This window comes from Neolamprologus multifasciatus, chromosome 7 (genome assembly GCF_963576455.1).
Source record: "Neolamprologus multifasciatus chromosome 7, fNeoMul1.2, whole genome shotgun sequence".
Classification (NCBI taxonomy): Eukaryota; Metazoa; Chordata; class Actinopteri; order Cichliformes; family Cichlidae; genus Neolamprologus; species Neolamprologus multifasciatus.
In genome coordinates, this window is record NC_140445.1 from 2496864 (window position 1) to 2517082 (window position 20219).

Sequence of the window (20219 nt, forward strand, 5' to 3'; positions counted from 1 at the left end):
CAGAGCTGTAGAAGCCTCTTTTTCAGATCAATGATTATGTAAATCGGCGGTGATATTTTGACAGAATCAGTTCTGCACACACGTCCCGGGGGCATTGCTCTTAATCTAACTAATTCATCATGTGTTGGTTTTGGCTCCGGGTTTAACTCAGAAAACACTCCCTTTGTTCTGTTTCTATCTTCATACCAAACACGGACGACTTTGTTTGTGCGCTCCCTCGGTTTCTGCAGAAGCTCTCCGTATCTCTGGCCTGCACGCTCCTTTTAGTGATAAAGATTGCTTTCATGAAGCCTGATCTGCGCCGCGCTGGCGTAATATTGTGCATATTTAACACTCATTGTCTTTTTTTTCTCCCTCCATCGCGACGGGTGGTCGTCTTCGCTCAATGCGATTTATAATTCACGACTTGTTTATGCATTTTTCTGCTCATTTTCTCATTAAAAACTTTTAAAAACACAAGTCTGACAGCAAGATTTGTGCCACGTTTCACCAAAGGAGACAGGCCGGGAGACAATTAGGGACGTAAATGTGCTGCGTTTTGTTTGGGTGACACCCGTACAAATCAGCCAGACACAACTTCCCAGACAGCGGATGCACATGCAGCCAAACTGCGAGTTCTCAAAGTCCTAATGATGCTCTGTGATGTTTGCTGTGTAGTATTTGGCACATGACCCTGTAACAAACAAAGCCGAAAAAAGCCAAAAAAAGAAAAGACTTCTCGAAAAGATCACTGAAGACCAGATTTCCCTCCCCTTTATCTCCTCTCTTTATTCCCGCTTCATCTCCCTGTGTGTTTATCCCAGCACCTCCTCTTTTTATATCCTTTTTTGAATCTCTCCTTCTTTCTTTTCCCCCTTTTTTCCCGATGCCATTCTCTATCTCACGCTGCACACCCACATGCTCAGAGGTAGATTGTTATACTCGAAGAATAGCTCCTTATACTCTAACCCCATGTTGTAAATCCTTTATAGAAAGTGTTGAGGTATTTCTGAAAGAAGCATGTATTATCTCTGAATTTGGCCCTGCCTGGGCGTCACAGTTCCTGCTGTTGTTCTGCAGCAGCGCTTTGCTTTGGTGGGATAGAGGGAAGGAGGCTGGCCGGCAGGAGGGATTAGAACACAAATGCACAGGAGTGCAGGATTGCAATAGAGAGAACAGGAGTTTCTATTCAAATCAGCATTTCCCAGCATTTGTTTGTGAAATCCTAAGGTGGCTGCAGCTCAGTGTTGAGCAGCGCTATCGTGGAAACAACGGTCCAATGATCTTCTGACCAAACGTGGCGAATTCTAGAATATTTCTGGAGAATTGTTGCTATTTCCTGATAATTAGTCCACATTTGAAGCAGCTTGATTGTTGCACTTTGCTTTGTAGCCGACAGCTGGTCACTAATGGACACTCCAAGTTCCGTTGTCTAGGTAACCCTGCGATGTATTTGCTGCCTCGCTCATACATCAGTCAACGATGTCCTTCGCTGCTATTGGCTGTGGTTTGAATTGGATTGAGATGTTGAGAAGGAAGAACTGAAAGTAGCGAAAGTACCAGCAGAGATGGCCTTCGCTTCTCTCCTACTGACCCGCGATCCTTGTAATTCCTTCACCTTTGAGACGGTGCACATCGCATCATACTCTGAAACTCACTGGAGGGCAAAGTAGTAAACATTTAGATACGCAGCTGTGCTGAAACAGTAATAAAATACCTGTAGCTGGTGAAAGATGTTAGATTATTCCACATCAAAGCATTATTTGAGTACTGTATCGACTTCGTTGTCAGAAAGGTTTTGTTTAGCACTGACAGTCAGTGTTTAACCGCTGAAAGATGTTAACAACAGCCGTGCAGAAGTTACAGCTGCAGTAACATTTTGTCAGTGTGCATGTTTTTCCTTGGTGTAACAGGCCAGTGGGGTTAGCCGTTAAACATGACTTATTATGATCCTTTCTAACACCAAGAGCAAAAATACTAAAGTCTGCAATAAACAACACATTTAAAAGTGCTGCAGGCGCCTGATGAAGACCTTACACGATGAGGTGAGGAACTTTATATATTTACGACAGTGATGAAACAAGGAGTTAGATTAAAACAGTACAAGTAAGACTCACATTGTGTAAGAGAGAATTGCAAGTTGCATTAATAAATCATAAAGTGGCCTCAAGGTTAACGCCGAGAAAACCAAAGTCCTGACCACCGACGGCTCACCAACGATTGTCCACCTCGACGGTGTGCAGATCAAACAAGTCCAACAATTTCAATATCTGGGGTCCCTCGTCGAGGAGAAGAAAGTGGCATCATCAGTGGAGATACGCTCCAGAACTGGGCAGGCGGCGGCAGCATTCGCTTCCCTGCGCTGGTGCGTCTGGAAGAAGAACAACATCTCATTGGCGACAAAGATCCGTCTTTACCGAACCCTGATCCTGCCCATTCTACTTTACGGCGCAGAGACGTGGACAATGCTCAAACACGACCTGAGCAAGCTCGAAGTTTTCCAAATGCGTTGCCTTAGATGCATTCTCGGCGTTTCCCTTCGCGACCGTCATTCGAATGACACCGTCCTCACCAGCTGCGGCAGCCAACCGACGATCAGCGACCTAATCCAGCGCCGCCGACTCCGTTGGTTTGGCCACATTTGTCGAATGGACCAGAGCCGCTACCCCCATGGCCTACTCTGGTTGAGCCGCCCCACCGATTGGAGGGTGCATCGAAATGCACCAAAGAAGACATGGACGAAACAAATCCAGGATGATTTGAAGGCCCTTCGACTTGACCTCGAGCAGGCAAGAACCATCACCTTAGATCGAAAAGCGTGGAAGATAATCGTTGGTCAAGCAAGAGAACTTGCGGCACCTACAGCAGCGTATTGGTTGCGCGGCAGACCGCCGCCGCTGGTCGCCCGCTAAGCACAAGAAGAATAAATCATAAATACTCTCTAAATATGAGAATAACAGCTGCATGGAGGTATGATACAAATATGTTTGGGGTCTGACAGAACGAAGAGTTATTATACAGCTCTGAAGAGAATGGTAGTGTTCCTTACGGCAGTGAGGTGGAGTCAGAGAATAGATGCACTCACTACCACAGACCTAAAGATCTCTGACATCTTGCTGCACATATTAAAGGCTCTGAGCTTCCTTAGTTACTTTAGTTCAGTGAGTTCTGCAGCATGCATGTATGCACAGCTCTCTGAAGCTCCCACCACAGCATCTCTGTCAGGCTGAGGTCTGTACTCTGGACCACTGCAGCACCTGGATACTTTTCTGTTGGACACTTGATGCTGTGCTTGGGATCTTTGTCCTGTTGACCCAGTTTGGTCCAACCTTTAGCTTTGGGACAGGTGGCCTCACATCTGACTCTAGAAGGCCTGTGGCCTCCACCACGCTGCTGACAGCTGGTATGAGATGTGCTGATGTGCTGTGTTTCTTTTTCTCCAAATGTGCTGCCGTGCATGATGGACTAACATCTCCACTTTGGTCTCTGTCCAAAGGACATTGTTGCAGGAGTCTTGTGGTTTGTTCAGACGCTGCTTTCCAGGCCTAAGCTGTGCTCCCGTGTTCTTTTTAATGAGAAGAGGCCCTGAAAGCCCTTTCAAACCAGCCATGTCTGTCCCGAACTTGAGCTTTTAACATGTTAACTGTGGCTTGTCTGAATCGTGAGTAGTGGAAGCAGGAAGGTTGTGTTAGTGCTTCTGCATTTTTAGTGTTTATTCTGATAAATAATAACACGGTATAATATCCCACATGTAGCTGTACTTCTGAGGTTGTATTTACCTAATTTTAGAACCTGCTGAGGGTGTGAAGTTTTTATTTATCATCTCCTCACACAGAAAACCTTTGAATTCAAAGACACTTGTTTCCATTACCGTATATGGCACAAAAGAAGGAGGAATCCAAACAGGAATCTGGATGAGTTTTCTATGATGTGCTACCTCACACACACACCAAATGTTGTTTTTTAAAACATGTATGACTTGAAATAACATTTGTCACATGCCTGGCTAGTCCTACTTAGGCTGTAGGACAGCTTCCACTGTCAAACAAGTGCAGACAGGTGAAAATAGCAGCATCTGGGAAGCATTACCACTGTGTGCCTGTGATACCTTTATATCCATGCTAATTCCATCAGCCAGGCTCAGTTTCAGCAGGTTTTAATCTCCTATTCAGAGGACACAGGTTTAACTGGCAGTAACCTGGCAGGTGCTGAAAATATCTCTACCTTTTTTGGGAGTCCCCACAGTTCTCATGTGTCGGAATTTACATTTATGTGTGTGTGTGTGTGTGCGTGTGTGTGTGTGTGTGTGTGTGTAACAAAGGTGTGGCAGTGCGGTGGCAGTGTAGAGGTCCTGCCCTGCTCTCGGATCGCCCACATCGAACGTGCCCACAAACCCTACACGGAGAACCTGACGGCTCACGTCCGCCGCAACGCTCTGAGGGTGGCTGAGGTCTGGATGGACCAGTACAAGAGTCACGTCTACATGGCCTGGAACGTTCCACTGCAGGTAAACACACTGCTTCTTCTCTCTGTGTGCGGGGGTGTTATTGTGGACATGTTTATTCGTGTTCAGGGGTTGTGTTACAGATTTTCTAGCAGCCGTGAATGCCACCATGGCGATCCACTAGAAAGTCAGTGGCACATAAATAACAAGCAAATGCATCTCTGAAGGATTGTTGTTGTCAGTGTTGGGAAGGTTACTTTTAACATGTATCCCATTACAGATTACAGAATACATGCCCCGAAATGTATTCTGTAACGTATTCCGTTACGTTACTCAATGACAGTAACGTATTCTGAATACTTTGGATTACTTACGGACTACACTGCCCATGATGCTACATTCTTTAGAGCTATACCTGTAGCATTCTGCCTGTTAGCTTAGCACAACAACAACAAAAAGGCCTCTCTCACCCAGGAAACACGCAGAGAGAGAGCGTCACCCTGTAACCATGGCAACCGTAACGCTGCCTGGAACAACAGAACGTAGCTGTCAAACAAAACCCAAACAGTCCTGACCCGCCACAATATGAAACAGGGAAGTACCGCCGTGTAATCCATTTATTTCAACAAAGTAACTGTATTCTAAATACCACCTTTTTAAACGGTAGCTGTAACGGAATACAGTTACTCATATTTTGTATTTTAAATACGTAACGGCGGTACATGTATTCCGTTACTCCCCAACACTGGTTGTTGTGCATATACTGTATATAAAAGCTACATTTTTGCTGTGGATTTTGGACAATTCTTAGCATGTTAGTTGTATGTGTGATGAAAGTTCGATAAAACAATTGAGCGTTAACACTAGAGAGATTGGTTATTTATTCTGTGTCAAGCTCCATCAAACCTTTTAATGTCATAACGTTGCGCGTTTTAGCATTGAGATCGATTTGCTTTTGGACCCACCCTCAAGTGGTCATTAAAGGTACTACCATTTTTGCCACTTCCTGTTTGTTTACATTTTCAGATGACAACTCACGCAAGTCATTTGAATACTGTATAAAAGAGATCTACAGTGTGTTTCTTAACCAGGTTTAGCTGACCTGTCAAAACCTAACCAAACCCTCATAATCCCAAAAAGTTCACACTAGTTCAGCCTTACAGTATCCATGTTTCAACCACGTGTGTTCAGGTCTAATGCGAATACCTAACTCACCCAAAGTAGTCCTTCAGTTCATAGCTAGTTTCATTACTCATAAGCCTGTAGATCACTCTTGTCTTCCAGTTTGCTCGAGCCCGGCAATAACTCTTCTCTGATATTGTTTTTGTATGAGCACAGTGTTGCAGACCAGATTTACAGCGATTCAATGCAGATCGGCCAATAGATGCTCAAATTTGTAGGACCAAGAACAATTTATGTCTGTAGGGTAAATTTCCTCTTGGCAGGAAAACAATCTTTCGGGGACATTTCACATACTTTTTATGTAGATTCTGCTTTAACATCTCTGTTTAATTTCAGCCGTTCCTCACTGAGTATCGTACTCTGTGAGGAGCTCTTTTTGTATTTGTCGTGTTGCTCGAGGTCATTGGGTGGCAGTAAAATGCTCAGCATGTAAAACTTGGATCTGTTTGTGTTTACTTCCTCGCCTAGAACTCGGGAATAGACATCGGGGACATTTCTAAGAGGAAGGCCCTGCGGTCAAGACTCCGGTGTCGACCGTTCAGCTGGTTCCTCTCCAACATCTACCCTGAGCTCCGATCCTACAGCGACACAGTTGCTTATGGCGTGGTGAGTTCCTGTGATCGACCTGCATTTCCGTCTTTGCCTATGTTGACATCCAGAATTAAGGGTTTATTCATTAATGAGTTCCCACTGGTTTCTGGATAATTCCCAAATCAGAACGTTATGTATTCCTGGGTATTTGTAGTCTTTGTGAAACAGTTGGTCCTGCAGTCGACTGGCAGCCTGTTGAACCCCACACAGCCCATGAGAGCTCTTTCTGTTCTAGTTTAAAACCTCTGTTTCTCGTACATTTATAGCTTTCCAAACATTGCTCCAGTGCTTCTGTTTTTTTCTTTTGTTCCTCACTGATGTCCTCATGTATGACCCTGGGGCTGTTTCATGGACTTTTGCCTTCTTATGCACGACACAGTTTTGGATTTTGGATTCGCGTCCAATACGATTGATACTTCTTTTCATGTTTTGGTGTAAAATAAAGATATTAGAGTGATTAAAGTCTGGATTTGAGTTGCTAGAAGTGATGGGGGTTCTCACCATGTGGTCTGCATATCAGTGCCTCTGATAAATTATTTTGATTCCCTGTGGTGACAAAACATACCCTCTACCCAAAGTGATTCATCTGGAAATGGCCACAAATGGACTTTCACAGTTCGGTCTTGTGCTCCTGCGAGTGTGCGCCTCTTATTTTGAGTTTTGTTCAGATTCTTCATGTCAATGATTTTTAGAAATAACCTAAAATAGAAATAATACCCACCCTGTTATCGTTGTATCATAAACACCTCTTCATGACTTCCTGTAACTTTCCAGCTGCAAAAACCCAACTTTTCTGTTAACCCTCAGCGCAATTGCACACTCACTTTAAATCACAGCAGCGGGTATGGAGAAGGTGAACTTTTTTCTACCACTTAACTTCTGCGTGACTATAACTCTCATCAGCTAACGGCCGTGGGAGGATTTTGCATAATTGAAAAATGACAGTAATCTGTTGAAAGCGGAGCAGAATTATCCCCCTGCTCTGACTGCTCCTGCTGATAGAGGAAGAAAATGACTAATTTGGGACCAATTCCACTTACTAACCATTTAATGCCATTTTTAATTGAGATCTCAGTCACCCTTTAACCCATAAAATCTTTAAACTGGATTGTAGCTTGGGTAGACATCCTGTTTCTGCATTGATGAAAAAACCAAAACGTTTGCCATATTGTAACTTAAGTGTACCGAAGCATGGACTTCACTAGACCCCTGAAGGTGTGCTGTGGTATCTGGCACCAAGATGTTAGCAGCAGATCCTTTAAATCTGGGACTCTCCACCATTTGACCTTAGAACTGAAGAAGCTTCTCGGATGAGAGATGAAACATCTTCAAGCAACTCAAAGAAGTCCAGACGCTTTTCTTTCCAAGCTCCTTTCACTAATGGAAGATCTGTGCTGAGAGTCAAGGAAGGTGTGAATGTGTGTCTTTTATATTTGCAGGTCGGTCAATGTGTGGGATATTTTGTATAGGTACGGCAGGCATTTCTGAAAGTTGTAACACAGAGGTTTGGCCTGACTTGGATCTGAGCAACTCTGAGTGAGCAAATGCAAATGTGCCAGGCCTCAAGGATAATGGGTGGTTTGCACAACAAAAGCTGGAGGAGAAACGAGCTGACGACCTGTGAAAATCTCAGCAGGGGTGATTAACACCTCGGGACTTGCACCAGAAAATAAAAAAGCCAGTAATTCTAGTAGGTGTGGGGTTGAGGGAAGTTACGCAAATTTGTGCAGGTTTAGTAAATAGTCCTCCGTGGATCGGACTTGTTTGGGCTGAGATCTGGTGAAACACCTCAAACTCGTTTTTGTGCTCCTCAAACCGTATTTCCAAAATTCATGGCAATTCATAACAAAACAACAGATAAAAAAATTTGCATTAAAATATGTGGCAATACACATGATAGTTTACAACAAGCACATGAGAATAAAATTTCAATTAACCTCCCCAAAAACGTACTTAAACTTTTTCACATTAATCATATCTTCAAAAGATCCCAAAGTAAAGGAGTTTTCCTCGTCCTCAAGTCTGCAAGAATATTCTTACAAACAGCCACACTATTTATCATCTTTTGCTCAGAGCCTTTGCCACCCATGACCCTGTCGCTGGTTCACCCCTGTTCCTTCCTTGGACCGCTTTTCATGACCCCTGCAGACGGATGTTCCCGTCTGCAGGGGTCATGAAAAGCGGATACATGCCGCAGTTTTAGAGATTTGTCCCTTTTTCAAACCTCCTCAGATCCTCATGTTCGTCCATTTTTCCTCCATAAAAACAACTTTGAGGACAGAATGTTCACTTGCTCCTTAATATACACATCCCACCCACTAACAGGTCCTGTGCTGAAGAGATAATCAGTGGTATTCACTTCACCTGTCAGTGGCCACAGTGTTATACCTGATTGGTGTCGTGTAGAACAAAGAGCAAGAGAGCCCGTTTAGGAACAGATTCTCAGACATGACATGTAGATAGATATGTTTTTTTTTTTTTGATTGATTAGCATTCAAATATCTCAGTGAAGACAGAACAAAGATCTACCACAAAGCAAGAAAGCATGAGACAAGGCTAATCAAAAGGTATTGGCTGAAGCATTTGCTTATTACGCCAACCCTTTTAACAAAAGATCTTTTAGCATGCAGCTCCTGTACACAGGGCTCGAAGCAAATAATAAAACAAAGCAAAAACAAAACAAACAAACAAACAAACAAGAAAAAAACAAAAAAACAAAAAACTTTCCACCTTAGATAAGTAACTACATCAAAGCAAAAGAATCAAGAGGTTTTTTTGTTTTTTGTTTTTGTTTTTTTTGCTCTTTTCATTCTTGATATATATATTTTTCTAATACTCTATTTTTTAAACATATTTTTAAACAAGGAAAATGAACTACACCTTTTTAAATCACTGTCATAACTATTCCACAGGTTAACTCCTCTAACAGAAACACATCTCTGCTTTATATTTGTCCTTATCTTGTTTTTTTTAAAGAAATCTGTTCCCCTTAAGTCATATTGACTCTCTCTGACTTTGAACAGCTTCTGAGTACTGGGGCAAAGCAAGTTATTTTGTGCTTTATACATTATCTGTGCCATTTTATATTCAACTAAATCATAAAATTTCAGGGTATTCAGATTAATAAACAAAATGTTAGTTGGTTCTATATAGTTTGATTGGTTTATAATTCTTATAGCTCTTTTTTGCAACTTGAAAATAGGAAGAGTGTTCGTTTTATATGCATTACCCCATATCTCCAGACAGTAAGTCATATATGGAAGCAACAGAGTACAATAGAGTGTGTATAATGATTTTTTGTTCAGGACATGCTTTGTTTTATAGAGAATAGCAATGGTTTTTGACATTTTTGTTTTCACATGGTTTATATGAGACTTCCAACTCAGCTTATCATCAATTATCACTCCAAGAAATTTATTTTCGTACACTCTTTCAATTTCAATTCCATTAACCCTGATTTTAGATACATTTTTCATTTGTCTAGTGCCAAAAATAATCAATTTTGTTTTCTTTATATTTAATGATAACTTATTTACATCAAACCAGTTTTTTAATATATTTAACTCCTTTTCCGCTGTAGTCAGAAGCTGTTCTAGGTTTTTACCTGAGCAATACAGAGTGGTATCATCAGCAAACAATACACATTTTAACAGTTTGGAAATGCTACATATGTCATTTATGTATAATATAAATAATTTAGGGCCCAGCACAGAGCCCTGAGGAACACCACAAGTTACCTTCAACTGCTTAGATTTTACATTATTGAATTCGACATATTGATATCTGTCATCCAGGTAACTTTTCATCCACTTGTATGCTAACCCTCTTATGCCATATCTCTCTAGTTTATTCATTAGTATAGAATGATCAATCGTATCAAACGCCTTTTTTAAGTCTATAAAAACACCAACAGTATATTCCTTATTATCTATAGCATTAGATATCCCTTCTACAAGTTCCATCACTGCCATCGAAGTGGACCTTTTCACTCTAAAGCCATATTGGTTATCACTTAGGAGATTATGCTTCTCAATATATTTATCAAGTCTATTAACAAATAACTTTTCTAAAATTTTTGAGAACTGTGGGAGCAGTGATATTGGCCTATAATTGGTAAACTGACTTCTCTCTCCGTTTTTATGGATTGGAATAACTTTTGCTATTTTCATTTGTGAGGGAAATACACCAGTTTGAAAGGACAGATTACAAATGTATGCGAAAGGTTGCACTATATATTCTATAATACTTTTAACTAATATCATGTCAATACCAAAACAGTCAGTGGACTTTTTATTTTTAAATGTCTTCACAATGTTAATTATTTCTCTATGAGTTACAGCACCAATAAACATGGAGGACACATTCTGAGTAATATGTTTATTTAGGTCGTTATTATTTCTTGACTCTGGAATTTCTTTTGCTAAATTAAAGCCAACATTTACAAAGAAATCATTAAATTCATTTGCAATGTCTTTAGTTTTATCAAGCACAATATCTTTATCTTTTTTAAAATAATCTGGATAATTCTTATTTTTTGAGCCCTTTTTGATTATACTATTTAATATCCTCCATGTTTCTTGTGTGTTACTTCTACTTTGCTCCAATAATTTGTGGTAATATTCTTTCTTACTTGTTCTTATAATATTTACTAATCTATTTTTATATAACTTGTACTTTATTTCAGCATCTTTTGTCCTCTGTTTTATGAATCTCTTATATAGATTATTTTTCTTTTTACATGCATCTTCTATCCCTTTTGTGATCCATGGCTTATTTGATCTGTGATGCTTTCTAGTGATTTTCATTAAAGGACAATGTTTTTCATATAGTGAAATTACAGTTGATAAGAATGCATCATATGCACTATTTGAATCTTCATTTGCAAAAACCTCATTCCAATTGTGTTCCTTTAAGTCCACCTGGAGGGCAGCAATGGCTCTTGTTGTTCTAAGTCATATCATATCAAATATTTGATTCTTTTGTTTAGTTTTAATCCCAAAATAGTTTTGAAAAATTGCAAAAACAGGAAGATGATCGCTTATATCAGTTATAAGAAGTCCACCTACTATTTCATGGTCAATTTTATTTGTGAATATATTATCTATCAATGTAGCTGTATCAATTGTTATTCTACTTGGTTTTATAATTACAGGAGTTACTATACATTGTATTTATGAAATCTGTTGTTTTCTGATGTCCATTTGGGTTTAGCAAATCTATATTAAAATCACCACAAATTATTTGCACTTTTTTATCATTTAGGTTGCTAAACATAGCAGCAAGTTTTTCATTGAATGTCTCAAGGCATGAACCTGGTGTCCTATAGATGCAACTTATAATTATATTGTTAGCTTTTTCAACATGGATTTCAATAGTGACACATTCCAATACGTTATCTATGGTGCTTGACATACATTCAATCAGACTACATTTCAAAACTTTATCTACATATAAGGCAACACCGCCTCCTTTTTTATTCACCCTGTTCATTGTAAATAATTCGTATCCTTCCAGTCCCATTTCACTAATTTTCTCATTATCGAGCCATGTTTCTGATATTGCAATTATATTAAACTTTTTTAACTTACTTAAACATTCTGTAACATTCTGACATGAGATGGAAACATGACACCTGTAAGGGTTTAAAAAAAAAAGATACAGCTAGATGATGAACCTGGCAACAAAATGTGGGTACAAAGTAACCCGCATAACCTCCAGGTTATTTTGACCGTATCCCACCAGGTGATATGATTATTTAAGCTTTGCCCAAAATTCACTTTCTTGAGTTTTTTTTGAATGATAGGAAATCAGATAAAATGTCCACAGTATCAGTGCATGCTTCTGTTACTCTGAAATAAAAATAATAACTCGTAAACTGAAATGAGGTTTGGTCTTCAGCCCTATTCGAGGAAGCAGGTAAAACAATCTTTGAGTTTAAAAATCAACTCAGAGCCACCAGAACAGCTGATCAGAGTTGCTCCAATCAGCTCTGGGAATGTTCACCCTGAACATGAACACGTGTTAGTGCTGACCGCCATGTTTATATTAAGAAACAGGAAGTTTAAAAAGGTTCATTTCGATTAGCTTCGTTGTCATGATAGACAGAATAAAACTAATGTAATTTTGATTAAATGAAGCTGGAATCTTATTTTTCTTCTTGATTTTTAATCTAATTACTCAGCTGTGACCCGGTCTGCGACGTTATTATCCTCAAGACACTGTTTGATAAATAAAAACAGTTTTTTCTATAGTTAATGATCATTTCTATGTTTCAATAATTTTTTAGTAAAAGCTTAATCTACTGATCAAATGTAACAACCTCACTTTTTTTGCTATTACTGGATAAAACCTCTGATCTAATGTTCTCCAGTTCAGTCATAGTTTCAGATTCCTGAAAAAAAAACAGGGAAACTTTCCATGTTTTTTTTCATTTAAAGTTTTATCATTAAAAAGAAGCACATTATGAGAACTGCTTCACTTTTTATATATATTGCATAAATTAGTATAGCTTAGAGCAAAGGAGCCTTCACGTCAGGGAAATGAAGCCATTATGATTCGGATGGGATGAGCTGGGAAACGACCGGAGCTGAACTGGATCTGGTCTGAATCCGTGATCCGTATTCATTTTGGATCCCTCCTGCTGTGCCAGTGGACTCGGGTTTGCAGAGTGCATGACTGAACTCGTCAGGGCTCTGTGTGCGGGCAGGTGGATCCAAATGCAGGACTCCGAGACAAAATGTAACTGAAAACCACAGCTTTTGTTGCTGGCATGAAACAGAAACCAAACCATGAAACCAAGCAGGAGCACACAGGCAGGATCTGAGGGTCCTGAGGATCTGGGGACACGACACCAAGCACGGGAAAACACAGGGCTTATATACACAGGGTAGTAACGAGGGAATCGGCAACAGGAGGGAGACACAGCTGGGAGAGATCAGGGCTAACGAGACAGGGGGAACAAAGCTGCACACACTAACATAAGACAAAGGTCGTGTCCAAATTCGTGGGCTGCATCCTCCTGAGGACCCGGCCTTCGCGGTCTACGTGGGCCGGGTCCTCAGAAGGTCGGGTAGGCCGGAAGTAAACGGCCGTGAAATTGGACGGTCTAGCCTTCAGATTAGCGTCACCGCTGTCTCGGTGGAGTTTAATAAACTCAGCCGTCTGCTCCTTGCTATCTAAAATATAACAGGACACTGGAGTAAACTCTCGACCGTCTCACACTTCTGTTTAATCAGTTTTCTGTTTGACGTTTATTCAGCTGTGTAAAAACCAAGGAGGAACCCACCCGGGGGATTAATAAAGTTTTATTTTATCTAATCTAATAACTTTAATCTCAGCCAAACCGATTTACTCACGAACAAACAAAACACTGAAAAAAGCCCAACAATAACATTTTTAGGTTGTCTAAGTGACTTATATATCACGTTTAACCCGAGCAGCGAAACTCCGCGGTGATCTGAAAATGATGTGCCGGGAGTTGTGCCGTTCTCGGCGGCTTCAGTGACCCTCGAGCTCCCGGCGAGCTATCGAGCTGGTGGGTAGCAGACGTCTCCGAAAACGTCGAAGCACTTTTGCAAATATGCGATATCTTGATAAACCGAGCAGATATTTGATGTTTACACAGCTACTTTCTCACCTGAAAATATGTTAAAAGTTTATTTTGTGACCCAGAAAGATTAGTAAGACTAATTTTAAAACTTAGTAGCGGCCGCCATTGTTGGAAACTGGAGTTTGGCTGGGCCGCGCTATGAATTCTGGGATATGGTAGGCCACGAAGGACACACCCGACCCATCCTTCAAATTCGGGGAAAAGGAGGACGCATTTGTCGGCTGCATTCGGAGGAGTCTACGAATTTGGACAGCCTTCGGCGCGTCGCTGTGACGTAATCGGTCTACAAATGCGGCCTCAGGAGGAAGCAGCCCATGAATTTGGACACGTCCAAAGACTTTCACAATAAAACAGGAAACATGAATCACAACTCAGAGACACGGACTCAACACAGAGAGACAGAAAATGACACATGGAACTGAACTATACATGAAACCACAATTCCTAAAACATGGATAACAGAAACATGAAACTCTAATAATAATAATCATCATCACAATCACAACAAGAGAACAATCTATGATGCAAAATTAAACCAAAACATAATAAACTCAAAATACTGAACCGTGACAGAACTTCAATCTGTGAACAAATATTACGACTCTGTTCAGGACAGACTATCTTTAGCCGCATGTAAAAAGTCACTTTAAATATATTTAGTTCAGTTTCATCGATGCTGGTGTGAAACTGATTTGGTTCCAGGTTTGTGGAAGAGCCTGGACGTGATTTTCAGGCCAGAAAATTTCAAGTGATATCCTTTTGTACCTATGAAGTGTACTACATGAATACTATAATTGTTATATAAACAAATAGCTGATTTGGAGGGGGTCAGATGAGGCACTCACTGATTTTCTGTGGAACCACCAGATTGAAGCCTCTTATTTTCAGGCATATGGGACATGCTTGTTCTCATCTCGAGATGAGCTACAGGTGTAAGGTCTCTCTTTTATTTTATTTTCAAATAACTTTCAATCATCTGTTGTCTGCAAGCTGGATGCAAACCATTTTTGTTTTCCCACCTGTAGTTAAAAAGGACTTTTCAGTTTTATCCCGTCTGTGGAACGTCAATTCTGTCGCTGAATAGAAGAAGAAAAGAGTTATGTGTTGATAGATGTGTGGGTGGAGGGGCGGACATTAGCGGCAGCAATTGAATCTCCAGTTCTGAAAGCAGCCTCCGCATCACCTCTTGTGCTGTTGTTCGATAAACACTTCAATCACAATGTGGGCCGGACGGAGTTATTTGTTGACACCACTGAGCACGTGCGGGGCTTGGCTTCGAGTGTGTCAGAGGAAAGCGTTGCCACGGTGACATGTGAGAGATGTAGATAGGAAGGTTTTGTATTTGCCAAAAAAACAATATCTTGCGGGAGATAGCAGTCGGAGAGAGGGCGACATGCGTTCTGGTGTGACAACCATCTGTTTACACACTCATCTCTTATTTAGCATGAAGTCAAAGCTACAAGAACACACAGCTCACACGAGGCAAGCACCGAACACAGCACAGACAGTGCTTTGTCAAGAAGCCATGCTTAAAGAAGGGAAACAGAGAGAAATTCAATTGGAAATGAATCTGGAAGAAGTCAGGCGAGAGCCACAACAGAAGAGTTACAGCCGTCTGTTAAACACGGTGGAGCATCTGTTATGGTTTGGGCTGCATTTCAGCCGGTGGTGTCGCACGTCTGTGGTGAAATCAATGGAATTATGAAGAACAATGCATGACAACGATCCCAAACACACTGCAGGTGCAGTAAGAGCACGCCTGGAGATAAAAACACAGAGTGGAACAGCATCAGTCGTGGATCGGACCTCGACATCATTGAAGCAGGAGAAATGTTAGCCAACATCCAAAGAAGAGCTTTGAATGTTCTTCAGGAAGCCTGGAGAACTTTTCCTGAAGACCACTCAGAGAAATGAAGGAAAGGCCACGTCAGTGAGTTCAGACTGTGCTGAAGAAAAAAGGTGATCACACCAAAGCTTGACTTTTAAGCTCTTTGTTGCCTTATTTACTTAATTTCCATTCATGTTGACATGTTTTACTAAATCGCTGCTTCTATTTCCCATTTTCCTCATGAAATATAAAGAATGGTTTTCTCTGATTTATACACTGTATTGTATGTTAGAGACCTTTAACTTCTGAAAATAACGTAAACTAAACTAAAATTTTAGATGTTATGGAGTGCAAAGGGACATAGCATGGGAATACAAGTGCATCAAAAATTGCCTTCATGAGTAGGGATGGGTATCGTTTAGGTTTTATCCGATACCGGTGCCAAACCGGTACTTTTGAAACGGTGCCGGTGCTTAAACGGTGCTTAAAGAATGGAGAACACAAAATTGGTCCAAAAACCTCTCATGTTCAGCTGTTTTTTTGTAAAAAGATAACAATGTTAGCCTTTTCTGCAGCTATGGGGCATATATGGTATCACTCTTGGCTGGAAGCAGCTTAAACAATGGAAAAAAACACAAACTTTGTCCAAAAACCTCTCATGTTTAACTGTTTTCCACTTTTTCTTCGGTCATTTTAGCCTTTTTGGCCAGGGTGAAGGGAGTATCTGCCATCAAACAAGAAGACAGCCGCATGTAGCTATGATGATGTTTGCTAGTTCACCTTACATGCATTAATGTAATAACGTGGTTAGCCTACTCAACGTAAATTACACACGAACAACATTAAGCTACTCACGCAGAGAAGAACGGCTGCTGCTGCATCATCATCCCTCATCATTTCTGCTACACTGGCAGGGCTAGGGGCCAGGACTCTCCTCTTCGGGTTTTTGGGGGATGTTGCTAACTCCGGGTCCGATAACAGGCACCACACCTGCAGTAGATGTGCTCGGTGTGAGGTCTCGCAGCAAGCTATCAAATACGGCGCATTTCTCGGCTTTTAAAAAAACGCTATGCGTCGCCAGGTGTTTCATCAGATTTGAGGTGTTACCTCCTTTGACAGTATCACAGTATCAGCTTAAAGCACTTGTTGCAGCTGCTGAGTTTGCATCTTTTGCTGTGAAGTACAGCCAGACTTTAACCGCTTCGCCTTGGGCATTTTAATCTGTAGCTCTGCTCTAAAAGAACGTACGTACCTGGACCCGCCTACTATCCTCGGAAACGTAAAATGATTGGCTAGAATCTAAAGTGTATCACAGCTCAGGAAAAAAAAGGACCGAAATGTGCGCTGCTTTTCTGTCTGGTTACTACCGTTTATGTCAGAACCGGTGCCATCATGGCACCGGATACCTGTACCCATCCCTAGTCATGAGTGAAATGGCCCCTGATGTGATGCCTCCTGGACTCGAGAGCACGGCCTGATTGATGGAAGAGTTATCAGCTGGTGGAGTCCAGACTGATGTATCTCAACAACTATTAAATCCTCCTGCTTCCTTACCTCCACTGAGCAAAACACTGAATCATCCGGTGTCATCGCGGCCACTGGCTGTGTAATCGAGCCTGACCTCTGACCCTCTATGAAATGGGACAAAAGTAAAAATCCTCAGGGGATCAATAAAAAATCTAATTATTGCAGCGCTGTGATACGTCCAAAAGCAGCGTGAGATATTGTGAAACAGAAAGCTTCACTCAGCCTTCAATAATGGATCAAAAACAAACTGAAACCTCCACAGGACTGTCTCTGACGTGATGCAGAGGAGCGCAGAGAGGCGATGGGTTGCATTAAGTAAACCGAGGCAGAGATGCGATCCGTGATCCCGATGAACGGCGGGTTCTGCAGGTTGGCTGAGGCCAGCTGTGCTGCAAGTGGAGAAAATAAACTCTGTCATTCATCATAAACTCCAAATACTTCACCTTTGAGACTCGGTTTGGTGTGAATGTGGACCCATCGAGCTTTTCATTCAACTTTCAAAAGTAATGTTTGTATTTTGCCAAGTTAATGATGAATAAACCTGGAGCCGACCAAACTCAGACCGGAGCTTGAATACATAAAGAGACATTTCAAATCAGCTCTTTTTAGAGTAAAGATGGCTCCACTCACCGTTTACCTGCTGTTAAAGAAAACCTGTGAGATTCACAAAGATGAACTTTTACCGAAGGTCATCAGTTCAGTGTCAGATATTAACAGCCAGGTTTCCTCAATGTGTGCATTCGCATCACATCAGTCCTCACGACACTGCGGTTATCGCTGTTATCAGAGCTCTGCTGGTGAATATTTTACTTCAGATAATAAACAGTTTGTTGTGTGGAATGTGCAGGAAAGGAAAATTTAGATAAACGTCACCCAAACTGAAGATGTTATCACGAAAAAGGGAAAAAAACAACATGTAGCATCCAGTCGACTGAGAAGGCCAGAACTGATGGTTGTTGAATGACCTTTATTATTCCTTGCCGTGTATCAGACAACGAACCAACGTAAGAGCTAGACAAACAAATAAAACAATTACCATATTATTCATGTAACACCATTTTAACCGCTCATTACGCTGGTCTAACCGTTTTCTATTAAACTATATAATACATATTATGCATTTCAGATTGCTCAAATTAAATCATGTACATTACAAACCTTGTTCCACTGTCGAATGCAGCTACAACCGTTCGTTTTTGTACAATTTAACCATGTTTTTCTCTCCCTTTTCTCCGTTAGCATTAGTTTTCCATTTTCTTCCGTCTTTTTTGTACACTTCCGGTCATACAGGAAGTTACCAGAATAAAAGCACAAACGCTATATTACGTGAATATGAGCTAGCTTGACATATCCGCCATTACAAAACATCTCAGAAAACACGGAGAACTTAGAGACCTGAGTTATTAGCTTATGTTTTAAGAAACAATAACTATACACATCGCTTTTGGTAAAATTAAGAAACTTAACTTCATTGACCACTTTTTCTATAATTTCATCAATTTTAGCCTAAATACAGAAAAAACTACAGACTGTATAAAAAGATTACGAATATTTTTATGGTTTTTCAATTTTTAAAATCTTTACTTTAATATAAATGAATCATTTATTCTTCTCGTGTTATCCACGGCTTTGTGACCGTTGATATCACATGGAATCTAAACCATGACTAATTCAATTCTATTGATTTTTATTTATATAGCACCAAATCACAACAACAGTCGCCTCAAGGTGCTTTATATTGTAAGGTAGACCCTACAATAATACATATAGAGAAAAACCCAACAATCATATGACCCCCTATGAGCAGCACTTTGGCGACAGTGGGAAGGAAAAACTCCCTTTTAACAGGAAGAAACCTCCAGCAGAACCAGGCTCAGGGAGGGGCGGGGCCATCTGCTGTGATTGGTTGGGGTGAGAGAAGGATAAAGACATGCTGTGGAAGAGAGACAGAGGAAAGTAATGCATGTGTGAGCGCATCAGTCATCGCACAAAGATTCATGACACTTCATGAGTCATGAAGCAGCATAACAGATTGTTATTATCTGTAAAGTGTTCAAGCGAACATGGTCAAAGTACAAAAATCTCTGCTGTATATTACCAAGGCTGCATTAAACAGTTTGATTTCACGCTATGATAGCGATACTGTAGTTTCAGGCATCTGGCTAATAGTTAATATTAGTTAATACTGGTTACCAGAGTGAAATGAATACTGGGATTCAAACTGTTAACCCTTCACTGTTAGCTCCTCAGCTGGCATCAGATTTGACTAAGTCATCAAAGTTTACTAACCTCAACTCTATACTTAAGTTGCCTTTTGAGAGAATAACATAAGGAAGTGATGGCATGAAATGGAAATGCAGCAGAAACTAACACGATTAACTGATCAACAGTTACAGACGGTCCAGATTATGATTCTGCATTTTGACTTATGGTTCCCTTCTAGACTTAATGACCACACCAAAGACTAGAGCTCATATGTGCACACAGCCGCTGGTTTTCTGTGCACATGCTGCAGATGTATCGGAGGACTCGGGGGTTGAGTATCTTGCCCAAGGTATATCTAACGTAACAGTATCCTACAGACACCAGGGTAAATTATTCACTTTAGGCCGAAACCCTTCCATGGGTAGCGTGGACTCGGATATTGGCTACAACACGGGCTCGATGCACAGCGATACTGGCCTGCTGGAGGATCCTCCCTCTCTGAGGGTTAGGGATTAATAGCGCTGCACTCAGTGCGATAATTGCTGAGATCTGAAAACAAGCCATGAAGCAGAATAGACGGAGCAAGGACAACCTGAAGTTCTTTTTAGTTTTTCTTTTGCCTACTTTAAACAATTAGTTCATAATTTTTTGTGGAACGTGGCCAAACTGAGGAAATAACCTGTGACCCAAAAAGCAAAGATGCTCTTTCTTTTTGAAATATGACTCTGCAGCTGCCAAAAAAGGTGAATGTTAGTGTAAAGTGTTTGCATAACTCTCGCGGCGAGCAGTAATTAGCCCGCAGTGGTTCCATTTGTCTTTACTTTAGCCACGCAGCTAAAGCTGTGTAGTGCACC

General features: G+C 40.9%; 1 protein-coding gene and 1 long non-coding RNA gene across 3 annotated transcripts in view; both read left to right on the forward strand.

Annotated features, from left to right (window-relative positions):
- Positions 1-20219, forward strand: part of LOC146513442 (polypeptide N-acetylgalactosaminyltransferase 18-like) — a 245275-nt gene that overhangs the window by 181236 nt on the left and 43820 nt on the right. For both annotated transcript variants that reach the window (XM_085165437.1, XM_085165438.1), the window contains exons 7-8: positions 4301-4486; positions 6074-6211. In XM_085165437.1, the coding sequence (XP_085021563.1) occupies positions 4301-4486; positions 6074-6211 (324 nt within the window). The remainder of the gene's footprint in view (positions 1-4300; positions 4487-6073; positions 6212-20219) is intronic.
- Positions 11809-18172, forward strand: LOC146513445 (uncharacterized). Its single transcript, XR_014874943.1, has 2 exons — positions 11809-13184; positions 14142-18172. It is a non-coding gene; the product is annotated as an uncharacterized LOC146513445 (long non-coding RNA).